The sequence below is a fragment of the Phascolarctos cinereus genome, unplaced genomic scaffold (genome assembly GCF_003287225.1).
Source record: "Phascolarctos cinereus isolate Bilbo 61053 unplaced genomic scaffold, phaCin_HiC Scaffold_8;HRSCAF=390, whole genome shotgun sequence".
NCBI lineage: Eukaryota > Metazoa > Chordata > Mammalia > Diprotodontia > Phascolarctidae > Phascolarctos > Phascolarctos cinereus.
Genome location: NW_027556291.1, coordinates 58,859,767 through 58,880,551, shown reverse-complemented (window position 1 = coordinate 58,880,551; position 20,785 = coordinate 58,859,767). Strand labels below are relative to the sequence as shown.

The 20,785-nt window shown below is 41.3% G+C and overlaps 1 protein-coding gene across 1 annotated transcript in view; it reads left to right on the top strand.

Annotated features, from left to right (window-relative positions):
* LOC144454997 (uncharacterized) overlaps positions 1–6,982 on the top strand; it is a 117,504-nt gene extending 110,522 nt beyond the window's left edge. The window contains exon 4 of the mRNA XM_078147830.1: positions 6,097–6,982. Coding sequence (XP_078003956.1) covers positions 6,097–6,158 — 62 coding nt within the window. The 3' untranslated portion in view covers positions 6,159–6,982. The remainder of the gene's footprint in view (positions 1–6,096) is intronic.
* Positions 6,983–20,785: the final 13,803 nt, after the last annotated feature.

The following is a 20,785-nucleotide window of genomic DNA, read 5'->3' as shown; positions in this document are numbered from 1 at the left end:
TCCATGGGGTGTTGCTGTAAAGGAGAATTTCTTCATCTCAACTCAGAGAGGAGGGGAAGACAGTGGCCCAGAAACCAAAGCAGATATAAACCTGATAAGATTATAGCATGGCTGGGTCAGCACAGTGACAGCACTAGGCTGAATTGAAGAACGTGAAATTTCATAGAGACAAATGCAAACTCTTGCATTTAGATTAAAAAAATCAAGCTCACAGGGCAGCTAGGTGGCACAGTGGATAGAGCACTGGCCCTGGAGTCGGGAGGACCTGAGTTCAAATCTGGCCTCAGATATATAACACTCACTTAGTTGTGTGACCCTGGGCAAATCACTTAATGCCAATTCCTTCACCCAAAAAAACATCAAGCTCAGATATGCAAGATGAGAGAAACACAGTTTGTCTGAAAAAGGGAATTTCAATGGACAGCGAGCTTAGTAAGAGTCAGCTCTGTGATATGACATCACAAGAAGCTAGAATATGAAGTCTTGGTCTGTGCTGAAGGGCAGACCTCTCAGGGATATGGCTGAGAATATCATCCTGTCATCTTCCTGTTTGCTCAAGCTGGTCCAGTGCTAGTGCCCTGTGCCTTCACCTCTGGGACTTGTCTGTACCCTCTGTCTTCACTATTTCATCAGACCTGGTGGGACCTACCTGTCTGTGGCTTCCTCTGTCCTCAGTCTTCCCAGGGTACCCTTCATCAGCCCCAGAGCCAGGCCTCCGTAGGCCTCTGTCTTTGCCGGTGGTCCTTCTCCAGCGCTACGGAGGCTGTTCCCAGAGCAGACCCACCTCAAATGCCCAGTTCCTGTTTCCTGTTCAGACTCCTTCAGGAAGCCTGTTGTAAGGTGGGCCTTCCATGCCTCTCAGCACTCAGCACTATGACCTGTCATGGGATTGGACATTGAGGGAGAGCCCTGAGCAGTCTAATCAGCTTCCTCCCTCAATGGACTTCTTTCCAAGCACTGATAAATCTGTATGAAGTTTTCCCTCAGTGGTCATATACTCACACACCATCACACTCTTCCCATCCGAGTGATTCTGAACTCCCAGATGGCATTGTACAAACCCCATTCTCCATCCCCCACTACCGCTCCCTTACTCTCAACCTCCCCACTCAACATCCCTCTCCAGATCTACCCACCCTTTCCACTGTGCTCTCTAGAATGCCAGCTCCATACATAGGAAACTGGCTTTCATCTTTAACCTTTCCCCTTCTTGTTCCTTCCGCCATCATGCACTGACTGAGATCTGGCTCTCCTCTAATGACACAACATCCCTGGCCACCTTTTCCAGCATTGGTTGCACTTTCTTTCATTTTCCACCTTTTCTGCCCCCCTTCACTGGTTGTTGCGGAAGCATCTGAATACTCATGGCCCCACACTGTCACTTCCAGTCTCTCCCTCTGTGGCCAACAGTAAGTAACCTCATCTCCTCAGAGGAGATTCAATCCCTATTTATCACCCAATCAAGATTCAGGTAGCTGTTAGCTCCCCTCATTCTTAGCTCACATCATTCAGATGCATTCTGCCTCTAACTTCTCCTTCATCCATATCTCATCTTAAGAGATGACTCTCATGCTATCCACATCCAAAGAAAGAACTATGGAGTTTGAATGCAGATCGAAGCATAGTATTTGCTAATTTTTTTCTTCTGTTTTGTTTTGTTTCCTCTTTCTGGTGGTTCCTCCTGTTGGTTCTAATTCTTCCTTACAACATGACTAATGTGAAAATATGTTTAATAGGAATGCATATGTGTAGTCTATATCAGATTGTGCTCTGTCTTGGGGAGGGAAGTGGGGAGGGGGGGGAGAAAAATTTAAAACTCGAAAGTTTATGGAAGTGATTGTCGATAAATCAAAATAAATGAATAAAAATTTTTTTTAAAAAAGATGACTCTTCTCTTTGCCAAGGCAAATGCCTCTACATGTGCAAATGATAACATTCACCCCCATCTTCTTTGGCAGGTTGCCCCTTCTTGTCATTCTCACTCTCCCTAACCTTCAGTCTCTTCCTGTCTACTGTCTGCTTTTGTGCTGCCCATAAGCACGCGCATATCACCCTTATCTTTATAAAACTGTCGCTTGATTTATCCAGAGGGCTATCATCCTCTATGTTGCCTCCTTTACGTGGCTAAACTCCTTGAGAAAACCTCTACAATCTGTGCCTCTTCCTTTTGTTCTTAATTTCTTCTTACTAATCTGCAGTCAGGCTCCTGACCTCATCATTCAAATGAAACTGCTCTCTGCGAAGTTACCAGTGATTTCTTATTGCCAAAGCCAAAGGCCTTTTCTCAGTCCTCACACTTGCCTTCTCTGCAGCCTTTGACAGTGTTGATCACCTTCTTCTCTTGATACTCTCTTTTCTCTAGATTTCTGATACTGTTCTCTCCTGGTTCTTTTCCTACCAGTCTAACTGCCTAATCTCAGTTTCCTTTGTTGGATCTTCATCTAATTCACCCCCGTGGGTATCCCCTAAGGATCTGCCATTCACCCTCTTCTCTTTACCTTCCATATTATTTCTCTTGGATATCTCATCAGCTCTCTCAGATTGCATTATTATCTCAATGAAGAGGATTCTCAGATCTATTTCTCTAGCCTTGACCTCTCTTCTAACCTTCAGGCTCTCATTTCCAACTGCCTATTGGAAATCTGGAATTGTATGCCTTGTAGACATCTTAAATTCAGTATGTCCATAATTGAATTCAATATCTTTTTCCCAAAGCCCCACCTCCTTAACAACTTCTGTATTAGTGTCAAGTGCACCACCATCCTCCTAGGCACCCAGACTCAAAAGGTAGGAGTTATCTTTGATTCCTCATTCTCTTTTACTCTCCCCCTTCCATATTCAATCTGTTGCCAAGTCCTGTCTATTCCATCTTTGCAACATCTCTTGTGCATGCCCCCTTCTCTTCTCTGACACAAATACCACCCTAGTATAGGCCCGTATGACCTCAATCCTAGACTATTGCCATAGTCTTCTGGTTGGTCTTCCTACCTCAAGTCTCCCCCCCCCCCACTCCAGTCTATCATTTACTCAACTACTTAAGTGATCTTCCTAAAATTCATGTCTCACAATGTACTAAATAATCTCCAGGGAAACCTATTATCTCCAGAATCCCCTATCAAGACTTCTATTTGGTTTTTAAAGTCCTTTATAACCTAACTTCTTATCTTTCCACTCCATATATTTTACTCCCTTCCATGTATTGTATTATTCAGTGAAACTGTCCTTGCACAAGACACTCCACCTCACAACTCCCTTCACTTTCACTGGCTGTCTCCCTCTACTTGAAACACTCTCACTCCTCACCTCTGTTTCGTGGCTTCCCAGGCTTCTTTCAAGTCCCAGCTGAAATCTCACCTTTAAGAAGCCTTTCCCAGTCCCCCATAGTGATAGGGCCTTTTCTCTGAGATTACCTCCACTTTACACTGTAGGAGTCATAAATACTTAGTTATTCGCATGTTATCTCCTCAATTAGAATGAGCACCTTGAGGGCAGGGAATGTTTTTGTCTTTATATCCCCAGAACATACTACATGCTTTGCACATAGCAAATACTCAATTAATGCTCCATCTATCTACCTGCCTCCTTATCTATATGTCACAATTGGGGGTAGGAATGATATGGTAAGGAAGGAAATCTAACCAGGGAACTGGATTTCCTGCAGAGGAGAACATTGAGCAAAACATTTGAATCACCAGGGACAGAGAGGTACTAAGCTCAGTCTCATTGCTGCTAGGACCATAGTTAATGGAAATTTCCTAGTCCTTACCAGTCTACAGTGTCTAGCTTCTTTCTTAATGGGCAGAGGCGGGGCAGGAGGAGAGAGAAGCAAGATTGACCCTCTCCAAGATCAGGGCTGGCTGCTGAAGCAGAAGCTCTGCTGATTTCTTCTACAAGGGTCTCATTCTGATCTAAAGCCCAGTCATCAATGAAGTATGTTGGGGTCATTACCAAAAAGTATTTGCTTGCCTACTCAGGGTTCTAGGTCAATGGTCTCTTTTCATATGTATGTGTATGTTCTCTTACTTATAAATTATATACACATATTAATTGTGTTCATTATAAAGCTTACACAAAAAATAGAAAGGATTCTCTATTAAAAATGAGATAAAGATGAAAGTTATTTGATCCTGGTGTCAATAGGGAGTCACTGGAGTTTATCGAAGAAGGGAGTGACTTGGTCAGATCTGTGCAAAAGTCCCTTTGACAGCTGTGGGGAGAGAATGGAGGCAGGGAGAGCAAGCAGAAGGCCACTGCAATATTGTAGGCAAGAGGTGATGAGATGGACCTGTACCAGACAGGTACCCAAAGGTTTTGTGAGTATAGAAAAGAAGGCTGAATGAAAGATGCCATGGAGATAGAAGCAAATAATTAGGTACTTGGAGTCAGGAAGAGTGGAGGATGACACCATGCTTGGGTGACTGCAAGGCTACTGGTGCTTTTGAGAGTAATAGGGGAGTTGAGAAGAGGCATGGGTTTGAGAGGAAGTCTAACATAATAATGTCTGTGGTGAAGATAATAACCAATCCATGCCTACCCATTCAACAGGGCAGGGGGACAAGGATCTTACCGGTCACTTGAGAAGAGGGTACAGTCTAATGGGGATTTTCCCAATGGTACCTGTCCAGCTGCTGCCTGGCTCAGAAGGGAAATATTGGGAACTTATACAGCAGAGAGAGACAGAGAAGGGGTGGAGTTGGGGAGTGTAATATAATGGGTAGGCATGGTTTTGTTGGAGACAGGGCCCACGATTGGCTATTGTGTGAGGGTTACTGCTTGATCACATACCCTTTGGGAATCAGGCCACAGGCTCCTACTTGGGAGACCTCTGTTCTTAGGTATAGAAAGAAAGAGAGATGAACAAACTGAGAAGTAGAGTTAGTACCAAGGAGCTTCATTGACTCCACTGGGGAAGAGACCTCCAAGGGGTCTCCTATTTTAAGGAACTAAGGGTAGAGACAGTGAACATAATTATGATCTCAAGTCATAGTTTTCATTTTGTAAGTATACACAGGCTATGATAGAACTAATATGTACCAGTATTTCCCCATATGAGTTAGACCCACTCCTCCTCCTTCCCTCCTACAAAATGGATTCATCTTCCCTAAAAGGAGGCCAAGCATTCCTAGGACCTGATTAGCCTGTTTCTCCAACAGAACTTTCTGGTCATAAAAAGTCCCACCCACAGACAGTGAAGGCCCTCTATGGTGCAGAGGCAGGGCAGGGAGAGAGAATTTAGTGAAACTAAGTGCCTCTTAATCCCTCTGGAGGTATCACCCTAGCTGTGTGAACTTCGGCAAATAAGTTCCCTTCTCTGCCTCAGTTTTATCATCTGCCAAATGATGGATTAGACTAGGTGCTCTGGAATGTTCCATCCATTTCTGATCTTCTGTACTCTTATGCTCTAGTCCTTTCAAGTCTGTATTATTAGGGTCACTAAATATTCCTCCCTCCCTCCCATCCTATCATTATGCCAGGAAGGGCCTTCTCCATCCCCTCTCTGTCCCCCCTCCCCAACTTATCTAGATGTTTCAGGAAGCAGCCCTGGGTAATTTGAATAACCCAGCTCAGCTGCCCTGGATGGAGGGGAGAGAATGGGATGCTCTGACTAAACCTCTGGACCCAGTGGGAAGTGCCAATGTGATCAGGAGACCCAGTGTCCAGGTGCTGGGAGAGAGAGGAGGCAGAGAGTCACACTGAGCTTCCATGGAGTTGGAGACCGCTTGGGAGGTACAAGGGCAGATATTTCCCATAGACCTGAGGGAAGCCTGCTGAGGGAGGCCTAGGGTGGTGGGGCCCAGGGGCAAAGGTGTATAAATACACGGAGGAGTTCTTCCCAATGGGCTGGTTGTTAGAGGAGAGGTTCCCCTGGGATAGCGAGTATCATCTGTGGGAGGAGCAGGGATGATCTCTGTCCTGTCCTGGGTGCCTGGCATAAGAAGGTTGAAGCCTGAAATAAGGGCTCTGGTTCTGGGGTACACTGTCTATGCTCCCTCTGGCCTCTAGGCCTGCCTGGCAGTTCCTTGCTCTGAGCTTGTACACAGGTGGCTTGGTCTGGATGTATGGTCATTGTCTCATCTTCTCCCCACCATGGTGAAGTTACCTACTGGAAGCAGAGAAGAGATGAAGAACGATGCAGAGCAATGGTGGAGAGTGTGTAAGGCCAGCATTGGAATGACTATTGCCTCTGGGAGCTGAAGAGAACTTCAGGAAGCACTGTGGAGGTTGGTGACCAAGAGCAGTAATGGGGATCAGTGACTGGTGTCACCTGGTAAGAGGTGCAGGAAGCAAACCACCCACCACTAACACAGGCTATGGATGGGAGGGTCAGTGTTAGGAAGCAACACCTGGCCCTCACCTTCCGGGGCCCTACCCAGGACAGTACTGTAAGTCATGGAAACTGTTGAGTTTATGGAGGGTTGGGGAAGGGAGAGGAAGAAGGGAAGTAGATCTCTGGTGGTAATTGTTCATTGGTATTAACTGTATGTGAACTGGTACTCAACGGGGTGCCATCCCCCAACCATTCTGCCAATGCTCCCATGCCCCAGCCCTGCTGGAGGGAGCCCTGAATCTCTGCTCCATTCTGACCCTTATGCCTGCTCCACTCCCCGTTCTCAATGGTGTGGGGGGCAGTCCCCTCCAGACTCCCAGCTCTGCAGGGCAGGCTCCCTGGTGTGTCCTAGGGAGTCCTGGACCTTGTCATTTGCGCTGCCCCCAGTACCCTTAGTGGCTCTGGCTTTTCCATCTACCCTGCAGGTGACCCTTCCTGTGTGCATTGTTGTCCCCGGTTAGAGTGGGAGCTCCATAAGAGCACTGACTATATTTGTAACTGCAACTTTAGCATCATTCTTGGCACATAGTAAGCGCTTAGCAAATGCTCCTTTATTTGTTCATTTGTTTGTTTGTTTATTTGTTCATTCATTCATCCAATTCATTTGTTAATTCATTCATTTGTTCATTCACTTCTAAATAAAACTGCTTGTGTTTTGAGCCTCATGAGCCTGTTTGCTTGTCAGGGAAGTTGATGTCTGCTAGTGGGGGTGAGAGTGGGTTGTCAAATACTGAAATTCCTAGATTATTGAGGGGCAGAGGACAATGGATCAGAGACAAGAAAGGTCTTTAAAGGTATCTGTACCCTTAATTACAAGAGGGAGCCTCTGACTAAGGATCACCCTCCTATGACCTCCTTTGGTGACAATGTATACTACACATCAGTGACTCAAGATTCCAGGGGATGCAGGGACCAAGTCCTTAACTGTATGACAGATCGAGAGAATGAGCTCTTGCAGAGGGCACAAGGTTGTTGGTTAGATGGGCTAGGGATGGTTTGCCCCGTAAGTCCTTTCTTAAGGGGTTACAGCCATGGCCTGGCCTCCAAAAAATGGTTGTGGCCAGCTCTGAACAGCTTTCTTCCATCAGCCCTGAAGAAGACTGCCAAAGGCAACCATTATTGCTCATCACTACTTAGAGCTTCCTTGTTAGTGTCCAGGTGCTGATGGGGCCATCTACCCAAATGCGAGAGCATTTCCCTTGGATTCCCCAGCTTTGACACTTTTTTCACCAATTTTTTAAAAAGTAAAATAAATTTATTTTTATATGCATTTATACTTTATCCTTCCATTTAACCCTCACCACCACACTGAATGACAACAAAAACCACTCATCATAAGCATGCATATTCCAACAAAACACATTCCCATATTCACCATGCTTAGAAATTTCTCTCCTTCTCTCTGCAATTTAAGTTCATCATGTCTCTGGCAGGAGGTAAGTGGTGTGTTTTATGTTCAGTCTTCTGAAGATGACTCAGTTTGTGGTTTTTCTTTGCATTGACCAGAGTTTTAAAGTCTTTCAAAGCTGTTTTTCCCTCGAATGTTGCTGTCATCTTATAAATTGTTCTCCTGGTTCCATTCACTTTGTTCTGCATCAGTTCAGAGGCCCTTCCCATTTTCCTCTGAAATTGTCCATATAGTCATTTCTAATGGACAATGATATTCCATTACATTCATATAATGTTATTTGTTTAGCCATTCCCCAATAGAACATCCTCTTAGTTCCCAATTCTTTATTATGATGAAATAAGCTATAATAAATGTTTTTTGTACACATAGGTCTTTTTCTACTGTTCTTGGTCTCTTTGGAGTATATGCCTAACAGTGACGTGACTGGGTCACAGTTTAGTAATTTGGAAGGGAATAATTCTAAATTGCCTTCCAGAATGGCTGGACCAATTTGCATCTCCACCAAAGTGCCTGATTTCTACAGTTCTTCCAACATTTGCCATTTTCCTCTTTTGTCATATTTCCCAGTCTGATGGGGATGAGGTAAAACTTCAAAGTTGCTTTAATTTGTATCTCTCTAATGATTAGTGATTTAGAGGTTTTTTAATATGGTTATTGATAGTTTTAATTTCTTGCTTTAAAAACTGCCTATTTATATCCTTTAACCATTTATCTACTGGGGAATGGCTCTTGCTGTTATGAATTTGTATCAATTGCTTATATATCCTAAATATGAGACATTTATCAGTGTAATTTGCTGAAAAACAATTTTCCCCTAGTTGTTTCCTCTCTAATTTTAACTACTTTAGGTTTGTTTGTGCAAAGACTATTTAATTTTACATAATGAAAATTGTCTACATTATCTTTGGGCCTTATCATTGTTTAGTTACGAAGTCTTCTCCTATCCATAGATCTGAAAGATAATTTCTTCCTTGCTTGCTTTTCCAGTTTGTTTATGATGTGACTTTTTATATCTGGGGCATATATCCATTTGCAGCTTATCTTGGTATATGGCATAAGGTATTGGTCCAAACCTAATTTTTGCCAGACTGCTTTCCAGTTTTCCCAACAATTTTTGTCAAGTAGTGAGTCCTTACCCCACTAACTGGAGTCTTTAGGTTTATCAAACACTGTGTTTGCTTTGACTGTTTGTTTACTTCTATCTATATGTTATGTATCTAATGTGTTCTACTGATTGACTTCTATTTTTTAACCAATACCAAATCGTTTTAATGATTACTGTTTTGTAGTACAGTTTGAGATGTGGTACTCCTGGGCCGCCTTCCTTCAAACTTTTTCTCATTTATTACCCTTGTGATTCTTGACCTTTTGTGATATGAATATTATTATTTTTTCTAGCTCTATAAAATAGTCCTTTGGCAGTTTGATTGGTACAGCACTAGATAAGTAAATTAATTTAGATGGCATTGTTATTTTTATTATATTGGCTTAACCTAATCATAGGCAATATAATATTTATCAGATTATACAGACCTGCCTTTATTTATGTACAGAGTATTTTATAGTTAGATTCATATAGTCTATAGGTAAATCTTGGTAGATACACTCCCAAATATTTTGTAGACTGCCATGATGTGTGTGTATGTGTGTGTGTGTGTGTGTGTGTGACTCTGTGGAGGTGGGAGGTAAGAGGTAAAGAGGGGGAAGAGGGGAGGGTTCAGCCCAGGGAAGACAGCCTTTGTCCCTTCCCATCACTCCCTTATTCTCTTCTGGTTCTCTCATTTGTCTGCCTCAGAACCTCTCCATGTTACTTCTGTTCCTGGCAAGGGTCTCTAGATAATCCTTTTTTCTTAAACAAGCTTTTACCAGGAAATAGAGGAGCAGGACTTAGGTTCTTTGTTCCTCCTGTACCAGGGATGGGGCTTCCCTGGGCCAGAGCTGGGAGTCCTCCTGGGAAATAGGCCCAGCTGCTTCGAAAGTTTCCCCAAATTCAGTTTTCAGTCTATCCTGGAGTGAGGAGGGATAGAATGAGAGAGGGCAGCAAACCAGCTCTTTTTTTGTTTGGTTCAGTGGATAAGGCACTGGGGCCTGGAGTCAGAAATACCAGAGTTCAAATATGTCTTTAAGACACTTAGCTACCTGTGTGTCCCTGGGCAAGTCCCTTAACCTCTGTTTGCTTTAGTTTCCTCATCTGTTAAATAGAGATAATAATAGCACCTACCTCCCAGTGTTGTTGAGAAGATTAAATGAGATAATATCTGTAAAGTGCTTAGCACAATGCCTGGCACAGAGTAAGTGCTATATAAATGATAACTATTATTATTATTATTATTATTATTATTATTATTATTATTATTGTTATTATTATTTAAAGTGGAGAGCCAGTGAGAACATGATCAGTCTATGATCAAGTCTAAAGGTCACATCAGGAGTTTCACAAAGATAGACAGTAGCCAGCCAAGCTTACATTGCTGATTTCAGGTCATTTTGCTCCTGTATGGCCAGTGAAGGGGGGGAGGGACGCAAGTCTTATATCTCATATAGCAGATGGTCAATGAGACTTGAAAAGGTGAAATGATCTTTCCACAGTCTCATAATCAGTAAATCCTTGCATCTTTTAGTCCACTTTCTGGTTACAGTTGAGAAAACCGAGACCCAGAGTAGGGAAGTGATTTAGACAAGATCACACAGCTAGTAAGTGGATGAGTCACAACTTGAATCCAGGGCTTTGGACCCCAGCCCCGGTGTTCTTTCTACTACACCACATGTGTCTCCCATTGTAACACATCTATCTTGTTTCTATAGCTGGCTTAAAAATTTCTGGCGTGTTTCATATACCCTGCCTTGTGCCTGGACTGGTTTAGTTAGGTCAGTGTCATCACACTCATATAGGTAGCCCTGTGGGCTGTTGATCGACTTCAAAAACAACAAACTAACATTATCTATGCTGTATTGTATTAAATATTGCACTAGAGAAACATTTGCCAATGACATTTTAATCTGATTTGGGTGGCACTGTGTTGCTACAGCATAGGACCTGTAAGCCATGAGTCTGACATCACTGCTTTAAGGAGTTCCTGTTGAGGGAGAAACTGGGTTTGGGAAAGAGGCAGTCACAGGCACAAGGGAGATTAGGGCCAGAGTGGCTGACCCCTCTCTTCTTTGCCTGTCCATCTGGAGAAGGGGATGTGTGTGTGTGTGTGTGTGTGTGTGTGTGTGTGTGTGTGTGTGTGTGCTTGTGTCTGTTTGTCCAATGCTCTTTCCCTAGCCATGTAGCTGCCTTAGCTAGGGTGATTTCAGGTTGCATGAATTAACAAGCATGCCATGAAGACTAGGGGAGACAATAGAGGGCCAGTCTTGGAGTCAGGAAGACCTGGGTCCAAGTCCTACCTACTGGCTTGTCCATGTGACCATAAGCAAAGCATTTAACCCCTCTGTGTCCCAGGCAACTCCCTAATGCATGGCTGAGTGACATGAGCAGCAGGATTCTCCAAGCTGGAGTGCCCCTACACCAGGGAAAGCACAGGGCTGGATAAAATAATCATGCCAAGAATAGAAGCAACTCTCTGTGGTCCTGGTCAGACCACACCTACAATATCATATTCACTTCTAGGATCCACATTTAGGAAGGACGTTGACAGACAAAGGAGGGTGAGGGGCCTGGAAACCTCACCCTGTGAGGAACAGATGAAAGGAAGGGGGTCGTGTGATGGAAGGAGCCCTGAATGTAGAATCGGGATCTCGATTTGAGTTCCAGCTCTACTCCCTACGGACTGTGAGACCCTGGGCAAATCACTGAACCTCCTTCTCTAGGCCTGTTTCTTCTAGTTTAAGTGGAGGGGATTGGAGCCTGCCAGCTCTAAATTCCACGAATCTATAAGTGGGTGGCATTTCACTCTGAAAAGGGAAGACAGCAGAGGCAGTGGTAGCTGTCCTCACATATCTGAAGGACTGTCACAGGGCAAAGGGTGTGACTTTAGTGTGGCTTTGGTGTGGAGACCTAGAATTCAGGGGAAAGATAAAGCTTCTGGCACATAGTAGGTACTTAATAAATACTTCCTGCATCGATTGATTAATGGATTGATTAAAGGGGTGCAGGTTTGTCTTAACATAATGAAAAACTGAACTTTTCAAAGTGGAATGACCTTGGTCACAAAGTAGTGAGTTCCCCATTACTAAAAGATGCCAAGCAGAGATTGGATGGCCTCTTGTCAGGGATATCATAGGGAAGATTCATTGTGTCTCAGGTAAGAAATGAGAGGCTGACTCTCAGTCTTTCCAGGTCTAAGATTAGAGGCTCCTATAAACTGTCTGCTTTGGCACTTTGAGAATGTGGGAAGGGGCATCTCCATTTCTTTGCTCTTCTCTCCTAGAAAGTTGCAACCTCTTTCAAGAGCAAACACACTGGTGCCTTTGCTCAGTCCCTTCTCCATAGGGGATCTTGTGCTGAGTCTCAGAGATTGTTCCCAGGAGGGCTTTGACCTACCCGTGGGGCCCTTTTTGTAATGTCTTCATGATCTCCTAGCTGCCAGATCTCTTTTCTGCCTTTCTCTTTTTAGAGGGACATCATCTGTTTAATGTCTGCAGGCTCTGTGTCCCCAGGAGCCTTGAGGCAGCACCAGTATCTCCCCTGTTGTTGGGGCAGGCTCTTTCTCCATGTCCTTGCTGCCTGGTTCCCTTCCTTTGGGTGGTATGGGATATCTCTTCTCACCTCTCCTGCTCTCATTCCCACCTGCCCCTGCCCTTCTCTTGCTGGCCCAGGCTCCAGGCTTCCTTTCCCTCCTCACTGTGAAGGCTGCTCCTCCCAGGGCTTGGTCTCCCTCCATGCCTAACGTTCCCTGGTATTTGCTACTTGGGGCACTCACTTTTCAGGGACATGGTCCAGGTCACATACTTTTAACCATTTCTCTTAGCCCAGATTATCTGTTTTTCCTGTAGCCCATTAGCTTCATCATCATTAGAGATGGAGATGTTAAAATCTGAAAAACAATAGGGTTCCTGCCCTCAAGAAGCTGACAGTTTAATTAAAGACATGGAGTTTACAAAATACTGGGTGTAGAGTGAGCAGATCTAGGTTCAAATCTGAGCTCAGTCACTTACTATCTATGTGACCTAAATCATTGCACCTCTCTGCAACTCAGCTTCCTTCCCTACCATGACAGGATTCTAGTAGATGGACTCAAGGGTCACTACATACTCTAAGACTTCAGAAGATGGGCACTTTCTCGGATGTGGTCAGTCTTTCCAGTGGGCCATAAGAGACCCATTCTCATGAGCTGCTTTGCTTCAAGAAATCTATTTTGTGGTGGTCAATCTGGTGATGAGCCTCCCAAAGCTTAGCTCAGCTGGTCCTCGAATCACACACACACACACACACACACACACACACACACACACACCCCATTGGAAGAGGACCCAAGTAGAGGCTGCTAAGCCTTTATAAAAACTAGTTTAAAATGAGCTAAGGAAATTCCAAGATCCTTTTTAACTGAAGGGTAAGAATTTCAGTAGATAGAAGAAGTTGGGTCCTGGGTAAGAGAACAGCACTGAAGTTATAAGACAGACTCCCACAAAAGAAGGACTCCCCTTAAAACCAAGCCCTCTGGCCTTCTCCTGCTCCTTCTAAGAACTCCACCCAGCAGAGGCTTGAAATGTGTATAGCATTTTAAGTTTACAGAGAGCTGCCCCATAAAACAAACACTTTTTAAAGAAAAAAATCATCAAAACTGATCAATATATTGAAAAAACTTGAAAATACGTGCAATGTTCCTCACCAGTTAATCTCTTACCTCTGCACAAAGGTGTGGGTGGAAATGTCTGCTTATCCCTCTTAGGAGCCTGCTTGCTCCCTACAATTCAGAATTCTTCACTTGCCAGTGTTTTGTGGTAGCTGAGCTTTCTATTTACTTTGTAATTTCTTAGCTCTGCATCAGTGTATTCATTATATTCACTGTTTCTTACACAGTAATAGTTACATTCGTATAGTATCATAATTTGCTTAGCTCTTCCCAAATTGATAAGCATCTAATTGTTTCTAGCTCTTTGCCCCCATCAAAAGTGCTGTTATAAATATTTTAGTGTATATGAAGACTTTATTCTTATCAATGACCTCCTTGGGGTATAAGCCTAGAAGTGGAATCTTGGGGTTAAAGGGTATGGAAATTTTAGTCACTTTATTTGCATAATTCCAAATTGCTTTCCAAAATGGTTATACCATTTCATATGTGGTGTATGGGATGTTCAGGGGGGACTAGCACCTGTAGTGTGAGGGCTGCTGGGCCCTTGTAAGGGCTGCTCATCTACCTTTGGTGTCCACCTGTCACCCAATTCTCAACTGTGGGCTCCGAGGAGCTGTAGCATGTGTATCGGCCACACCCAGTAAAACTGTCTCAGGCAGACCGGTCTAAACCAGGTTTGGGGTAACCAAGTGGCCCAGGGCATAGTCTTCTCACTGGACTGAAGCAGCAGTGGGGTGAGCAGTTTGGTCATTTAAAAAGGCTGCTCAAAAAAACCAAAAACCAAACAAATAAATAAATGAATAAACGAATGAATGAATGAATGAATGAATGAATGAATAGATGAATAAATAAATAAATAGATAGATAGAAAAACAAACAAACAAATAAATAAATGAAAGGCTGCTCAGCCACCCCGGAGGCTGCCAATGTCTTTGGATGTTTTTGATTCATGAATAAATTAGATTTAAGTGAGGCAGAGTTCCACAAAGTTGTCAGCCTCACTCTCTCTTCCAGTCAGCAGAATCCAATGGCAAGACACAAGTCAGGACAACTGGTAATGGCTCAAGATGCAGTGGATGATCTTGGTGTCTTTGATGTCTGACCAAGCTCTAAGCTCTCCACAGTGCCTGCTGCAGCCACCTTCATGACCCATTGGAACAAATTGTTCACAACCACCTATTCTGCCAGGGGGAAGTTTTCACGAGCTTGCAGTAGATACCTCTTCCCAACTTACTGATGGGTTTGGGGCTTGTTAATTCCCCTCAACCTGGTTTAGCCTTTCTGCTGAAACGGTTATTATTTTGTACAGTTCCGTATAGTGTCCCTTTGATAGTTTGGTTAAAACTGTAAATGAACTTTGGTAATATTGTCATTTTTATTACGTTGGCACGGCCTACTCATGCTCATTGAATATTCCTTTAGGTATTTAAGTTGTTCTTTATTTCTTTGAGGAACTCTTAGTAATTGATTCTATACACATATTTTATGTGCTTCAGTAGATTGGTCCCCAAATGTTTTGTATTTTGTAGTTATTTTGTACGGTATGGGGGCCACTAGGTCTAAGCCAGCCCTCCTTTTCACTTCTTTCTACCTCCCCTTTTTGTGTAATGCCCTCAAATGCCCTCTGTTTTATATGTAATTATCCCATGATACTGTCCCTTAGTCCTCCTATCCAATCAGTTGCCAAGTCTTGTATTACTCTCTCAAATATCTCCTGTATCCATCCTTCTCTCTCTACTCACGCAGCCTCCTCACTTCTCTCTTGCACTACCACAATAGCCTAATTGTTCTCCCTGACTGAAGTCTCTCCCCTCTCCAATCCACCATCCACTTAGCTCCCATAGGACCTATGTCTGACCATGTCGATTTCCCATTCAATAAACTCTAGTGGCTCTCTAGCACCTCCAAGAGCAAATACTAATCCGTCTGTTTGGTAGTTAAAGCCTTTCAGAACTTCATTCAAACTTACCTTTCTAGCCTTCTCATATATCATGCTTCTTCATATATTCTACAGATGAGACAAATTTTACTTTTTGCTCTTTTTCACACATGACTCTTTATTTACCATCTGCATGTCCCTGCATAGGCTTTGCCCTAAAATTGCACTGCATTCTATCCTCACCTCTGCCTCTTAGAAACTCTCATTTGCTTCAACACTCAACTCAAATGCCATGGCCTACAAGAAGCCTTCCCTTATTCTTCCAATTGTTAGAGCTCCTTTCACCAGTTATTATCATGCCTTTTGTTTATACCAGTATGTACAAGTTGTCTCAACCAGTAGGATGTACTTTCCTAGAGGGCAGGAACTGTTTGATTTCTGTTTTTGAATCCTCAGCACTGGGGCAGGATCTGACTGCCAGTGGGCGTTTAGCAAGTGTTTGTTAACCAATGTAATGCTATTGAAGATTACAGCAATGCTTCAGTGACATCTCATGGTTAAAAGCGGTATTAAAGAAGATTATATATAACAGTCTTTTCATGACATCTACTGGTCAAAAGTAATATTGAAGAATATTTTATATTGTGTATGTATGTGTATGTGTGTGAATATACATACATATATATGTGTGCATATGTGTGTGTAATATATATATTATCTACATTATATATATTATGTGTGGTGTGTATATATGTATGTGTATGTGTCTGTGTCTGTGTGTGTATATATATATACATATATATATATACACACACACACATATATATATCAGTCTTTCAGCAATATCTGGTGATACAAAAAGATTGAAGAATATTATATTGTACAGTCTTTTGTTCACATTTAGTGTAAAAAAAAGATATTGAAAAATATTAGTTTTGGTGACATGTAATAGCCAAAAATGATAGTAGGGCAGATATTACATTCTTAGTCTTCCATCTTGTTTCCAAATCCTAACTCATTACAAACTGTACTTCTTTGGGTTTTTTGCATATGTGACAGATCCTTCCTGGTTAGAATGAAGACAAATGAAATCCTGGATTTATGAAGTGAAATAAGTAATGAATTCCTTCAGTATAAATAAGACTATAGACTAAATCATCAACCTCAAACTAACCTATCACGTTTTCCATCATATCAAAGGTCTTCTGATACAGTATAAGACTATGTAGCAATGGAGACACCATTGAGCTGGTTTCAAGCAATCAGCCAAGAAACATTTGTTAAGTGCCTACTATGTGCTAAATGCTAGGGATACAAAAGAGGCAAAAAACAGTCCATACCACCAAGGAGTTTACAATCTAATGGGAGAGACAAAAATGCAAACAGATATATACAGATGAGTTATATGCAGGATAAATAGGAAATAATTAACAGAGTGGAGGCACTGGAATTAAGAAGGGTTGGGGAAGGCTTCCAATAAAATAAGGGATTTTAGTTGGAACTTAAAGGAAACCAGAGAGGTCAGTAGTCCAAGTGGAGGAGAAAGAAGGTTCCAGGCATGAAGGCCTGCTAAAAAATGCCCGGAGCTGAGAGATGGTATTTATGGGACTGTCAGGAGGTCAGTGTCACTGGAAGGAAGAAAGGTGTAAGAAGACTGGAAAGGTAGGATGGGGCTAGGTTATGAAGTGCTTTGGATGCCAAACAGAGCATTTTATTTTTGATCCTGAAAGCAATAGGGGTCCACTAGAGTTTATTGAGTAGGTGGGTGACATGATTGGAATTGTGCTTTAGGAAAATCATTATAATGGCTGAATGGAGGATGGTTTGGAGTGAATTCTAGTGTATAATCTGGTTTGAGTCCTTGAATTATACTGGTTCCCAACTCCACCTGCTTCAATACTCCTGTTCTTACCCTACTAGTCAACAAGTGTTTATCTTAAGCATGTGCCAGGTACTATGCTAAGCACTGAGGATATAAGGAAAGGCAAAAGACAGCCCTTACTCTCAATAAGCTCACAGTCTAATGGGAGAGAGGACATGCAAACAACTATGAACCAATAAGATAGATACAGGATGAATTGGAGATAATCAACAGAGGAAAAGCAATAACATTGAGGAGAATCAGGAAAGGTTCTTAGTAGAAGGTGGGGTTTTAGCTGAGACTTGAAGGAAGTCAAGAAAGCCATTGAATGAAGATGAGGGCCAAGTGGAGAGAGTTTCTGGTTTGGTGGAACAGCCAGTGAAAATATCCTATGTCAAGAGATACCATATCTTAGTTTAGAAATAGTAAGGAGGTCAGTGATAGAATTCCTTTAAGGAGTGATAAGGACCAGATTGGTGGCAATTCATGGTCAGAAGGATTAAATTGGGTAAAATGAGGGGCTATAAGTCAGGGGACTTGAACTTGTACCAGGAAACAAGTGCACTACACAATACAGGGAGATTTCTCAGACATTGAAAGAACACATATGGCCATAAATATCACAAAAAGTTTTTTTTAAATTCAAAATCCCATGCTGCCTTCAATACCATTAAGCAGAATCATAATCTCATACATCTCCTAAGGAAACAAACTTAGTTAAACAGACTCTGTAGGTAAACCAAGTCATGTCACAAAGTAAACTACATTTAATCAACTTATTTCATCTTGGATCATAGCTGTCCCATGTAGCCATCTGATACTTGGAAACAGTTTCCCTTTGGACAGTCTGGAATAGTCCTCATTCCCAAGGCAATTGTGGAAGAGCGTTCCTCTTAAATTTGGTTTTCCAATACCTAATTCATGTGGTGAAAACCTGTTCAACCTTGTGGAGATATCATCATATTTGTCCTTTTGTCATTGTTCTTAATAGAAACATTTGAAAGCCAACCATATATATGTCTCAGTTCTTTTTTTTTTTTTGAAAGAAAGAAAAAAGTACTTTTTTTTTATCAATTAATGAAGGACCTGAAAAATGAAAATTTCCACTGCAGGATATTGGTTTCACCCCATAAAACTATATTCCAAAAAAGTGTGCTATCTGGGATAATATACATGTGTCTAAAAAATCACTTCACACTCAAAATCTTCTGGCCTTCTACGATTCCAAACCTTAAAACTTAATCATTATTTAGATAGGTAAATGTATTTCAAACAGAGTAAATGACTCCATCTAGCACCATAGCCTTATGTTATGGTTGAATTTAAGTTACTGAAAGTTACTCAAAAATACACACAGTACTAGCATCATAAAACAGATCTCATATTTGGTATTTTTCTCCCACATTTTCCCAAGTACTATCTGAAATTTAGATTCTCTATCAGGTAGGAAAATGCCACATTTCAGATGTTTATATCTCAGTTCTTAAAGAAAACAATCTTTGCTTTTTCTTAGAGTGAAGTTTACTACTCTATTAAAATGTAAAACTTTTACATCTTTATCACATCACATTTTTATCCTATTTGTCCTATCCCCTCTTTGAGGATATGTTCTCCTCAAATCATCCATAAAGAATGAGATACTTTAAGGAACTAATTTTATACATGGATATATAATTAATAGTGAACACAAATTAAGCATAGTAAAATAAAAACAGGAAGATATTTCATACTTGTATGATATTATAGGAACTTGAGAGATGTTGAGTACTGCAGCAATAGGAATCATCATACATATAAACTTTTACATTTTACCTGTCCTTGTTATAGAAATTTGCTATGAAAAAAATGAGGGACATGGTTATAACAAGACTGTCCCTTCAAGGGCACAGACCAACAGCCACAAGCATAAAGCTTCCTCAGCTTTGTTTGAATCTGGGTAAAAGTCATAGGTAGTCTTTATTTTCAAACAGCCAGTCATACAGCAGACTCAGAATTAGCCAGGTGGGGAAATTTCCTGCTCAGAAAGGAAATAGCACAATGGGGATCTTACCTTCCCAGGCACAGACATCTATCTATAGCAGTTCTCAGATTGAATACCCTTTGGGCAGCACTTGGCTTTTCCCTCTGATGGTGGATTATTGGCTTAATGACAATTCAGATCATTATACCTTACATCAAAACAAAGGACAATATCAAATTATATTGTCAAGAGATTTTACCTCAAGCCACTAATTGCAGCTTAAGTACAACTGTTATTATTTTTTCCCATGTTGTTGCAATAACAGCGGACAATAAACACATACAAACTTTATCTTATTTATCCTTTTTTATTTGACTCCATCCTGGAGCAGAAATCAGTCATTAGAAATTAAGAAAATAATCCCATTCTATGATTACACACATACAGTGAATACATGTTAGTTCACTCAGAACCCAGAAAAGCACTAGCTACTATAAGCCTTGAGTCTGACAGATATCCATATCTCAAAGTATTGCATATTAGTTCTCAAGGCCAAATAAAATCTTTAAATCTGGAATGCGTCAATAGTAAGTTGCCTCAAAGATGTAATTTTGAAACATACTATTCCAGATGTGCTTTCATCATTTTCTTTAGCAATGGCCAAACAATATATTATGTAAGAGTCACTATTTATAAAATAAACCTGTAAGCCCATTTCCTTAAGCTGTAGGAGATTCCTAGTTTCTCATTAAATCACTTCATTATTTTAAAACTTCACAACATTCTTTCAGCAATTTCTCTCCCAGTTAGTAAGATTTATGACCTCACTAAGGCTGAAGATACAGGGGACTGAAATCTGGCAAGTCCCCAAAGAACTTTTCAGATATTTACAAAGTCTAAGTAATTATTATTATTCGTTTTTAAGCAAAAAAATGCCCAATTACATACTCAGTAGGTTTTTTAAACCATGATAGCATAAGTCTCTATTAAAGGAGGAGTTATTTTTCCAATGATACAATTTCCAATGATACAGATATCATTTTTCAAATGAATAACATTTCTTACATAATGATTTCCCCAAAAATCACAATATAAGAAAAATTAGAAGGATAACATTAAAATATGAATATTGTAGATTTTAAAAACATATCACAAAACTTTTTGCCATTCAAATAATGTCAGTTCAGTTGGATGTATGTCTGAATTATCTTACATAGAAAATCACCTCAACCATCCATCAGTTTGTCATTTTATACTAATTGCATTCAGAAGACCTGGACAGAGTAATCATAATTTTAATTCTTATTCATGCAGTTTCTAAGTGCATCATCTTAATGCCAAATATCAAATGTACTTTCCATTAAGGTCTGATCTACTTATAGAGAATCAAACATCACCACTATCTCACTTTAAATGAGACCACAGCACAATTTAGTTTTAGGACTAACTCAGTCAAATCTGGACTTATAATCACAAATAGTATCATTCAAAACCTTAATTTTCCCAAGGACTGTTAGCCGCCAAGACCTCAAATTACAGAGCCCACTGCTTTCAGTTAGCTCCACTGCAAAGGTTTACAGTGGCATTCTCACATTTTCTTTCTTCTTA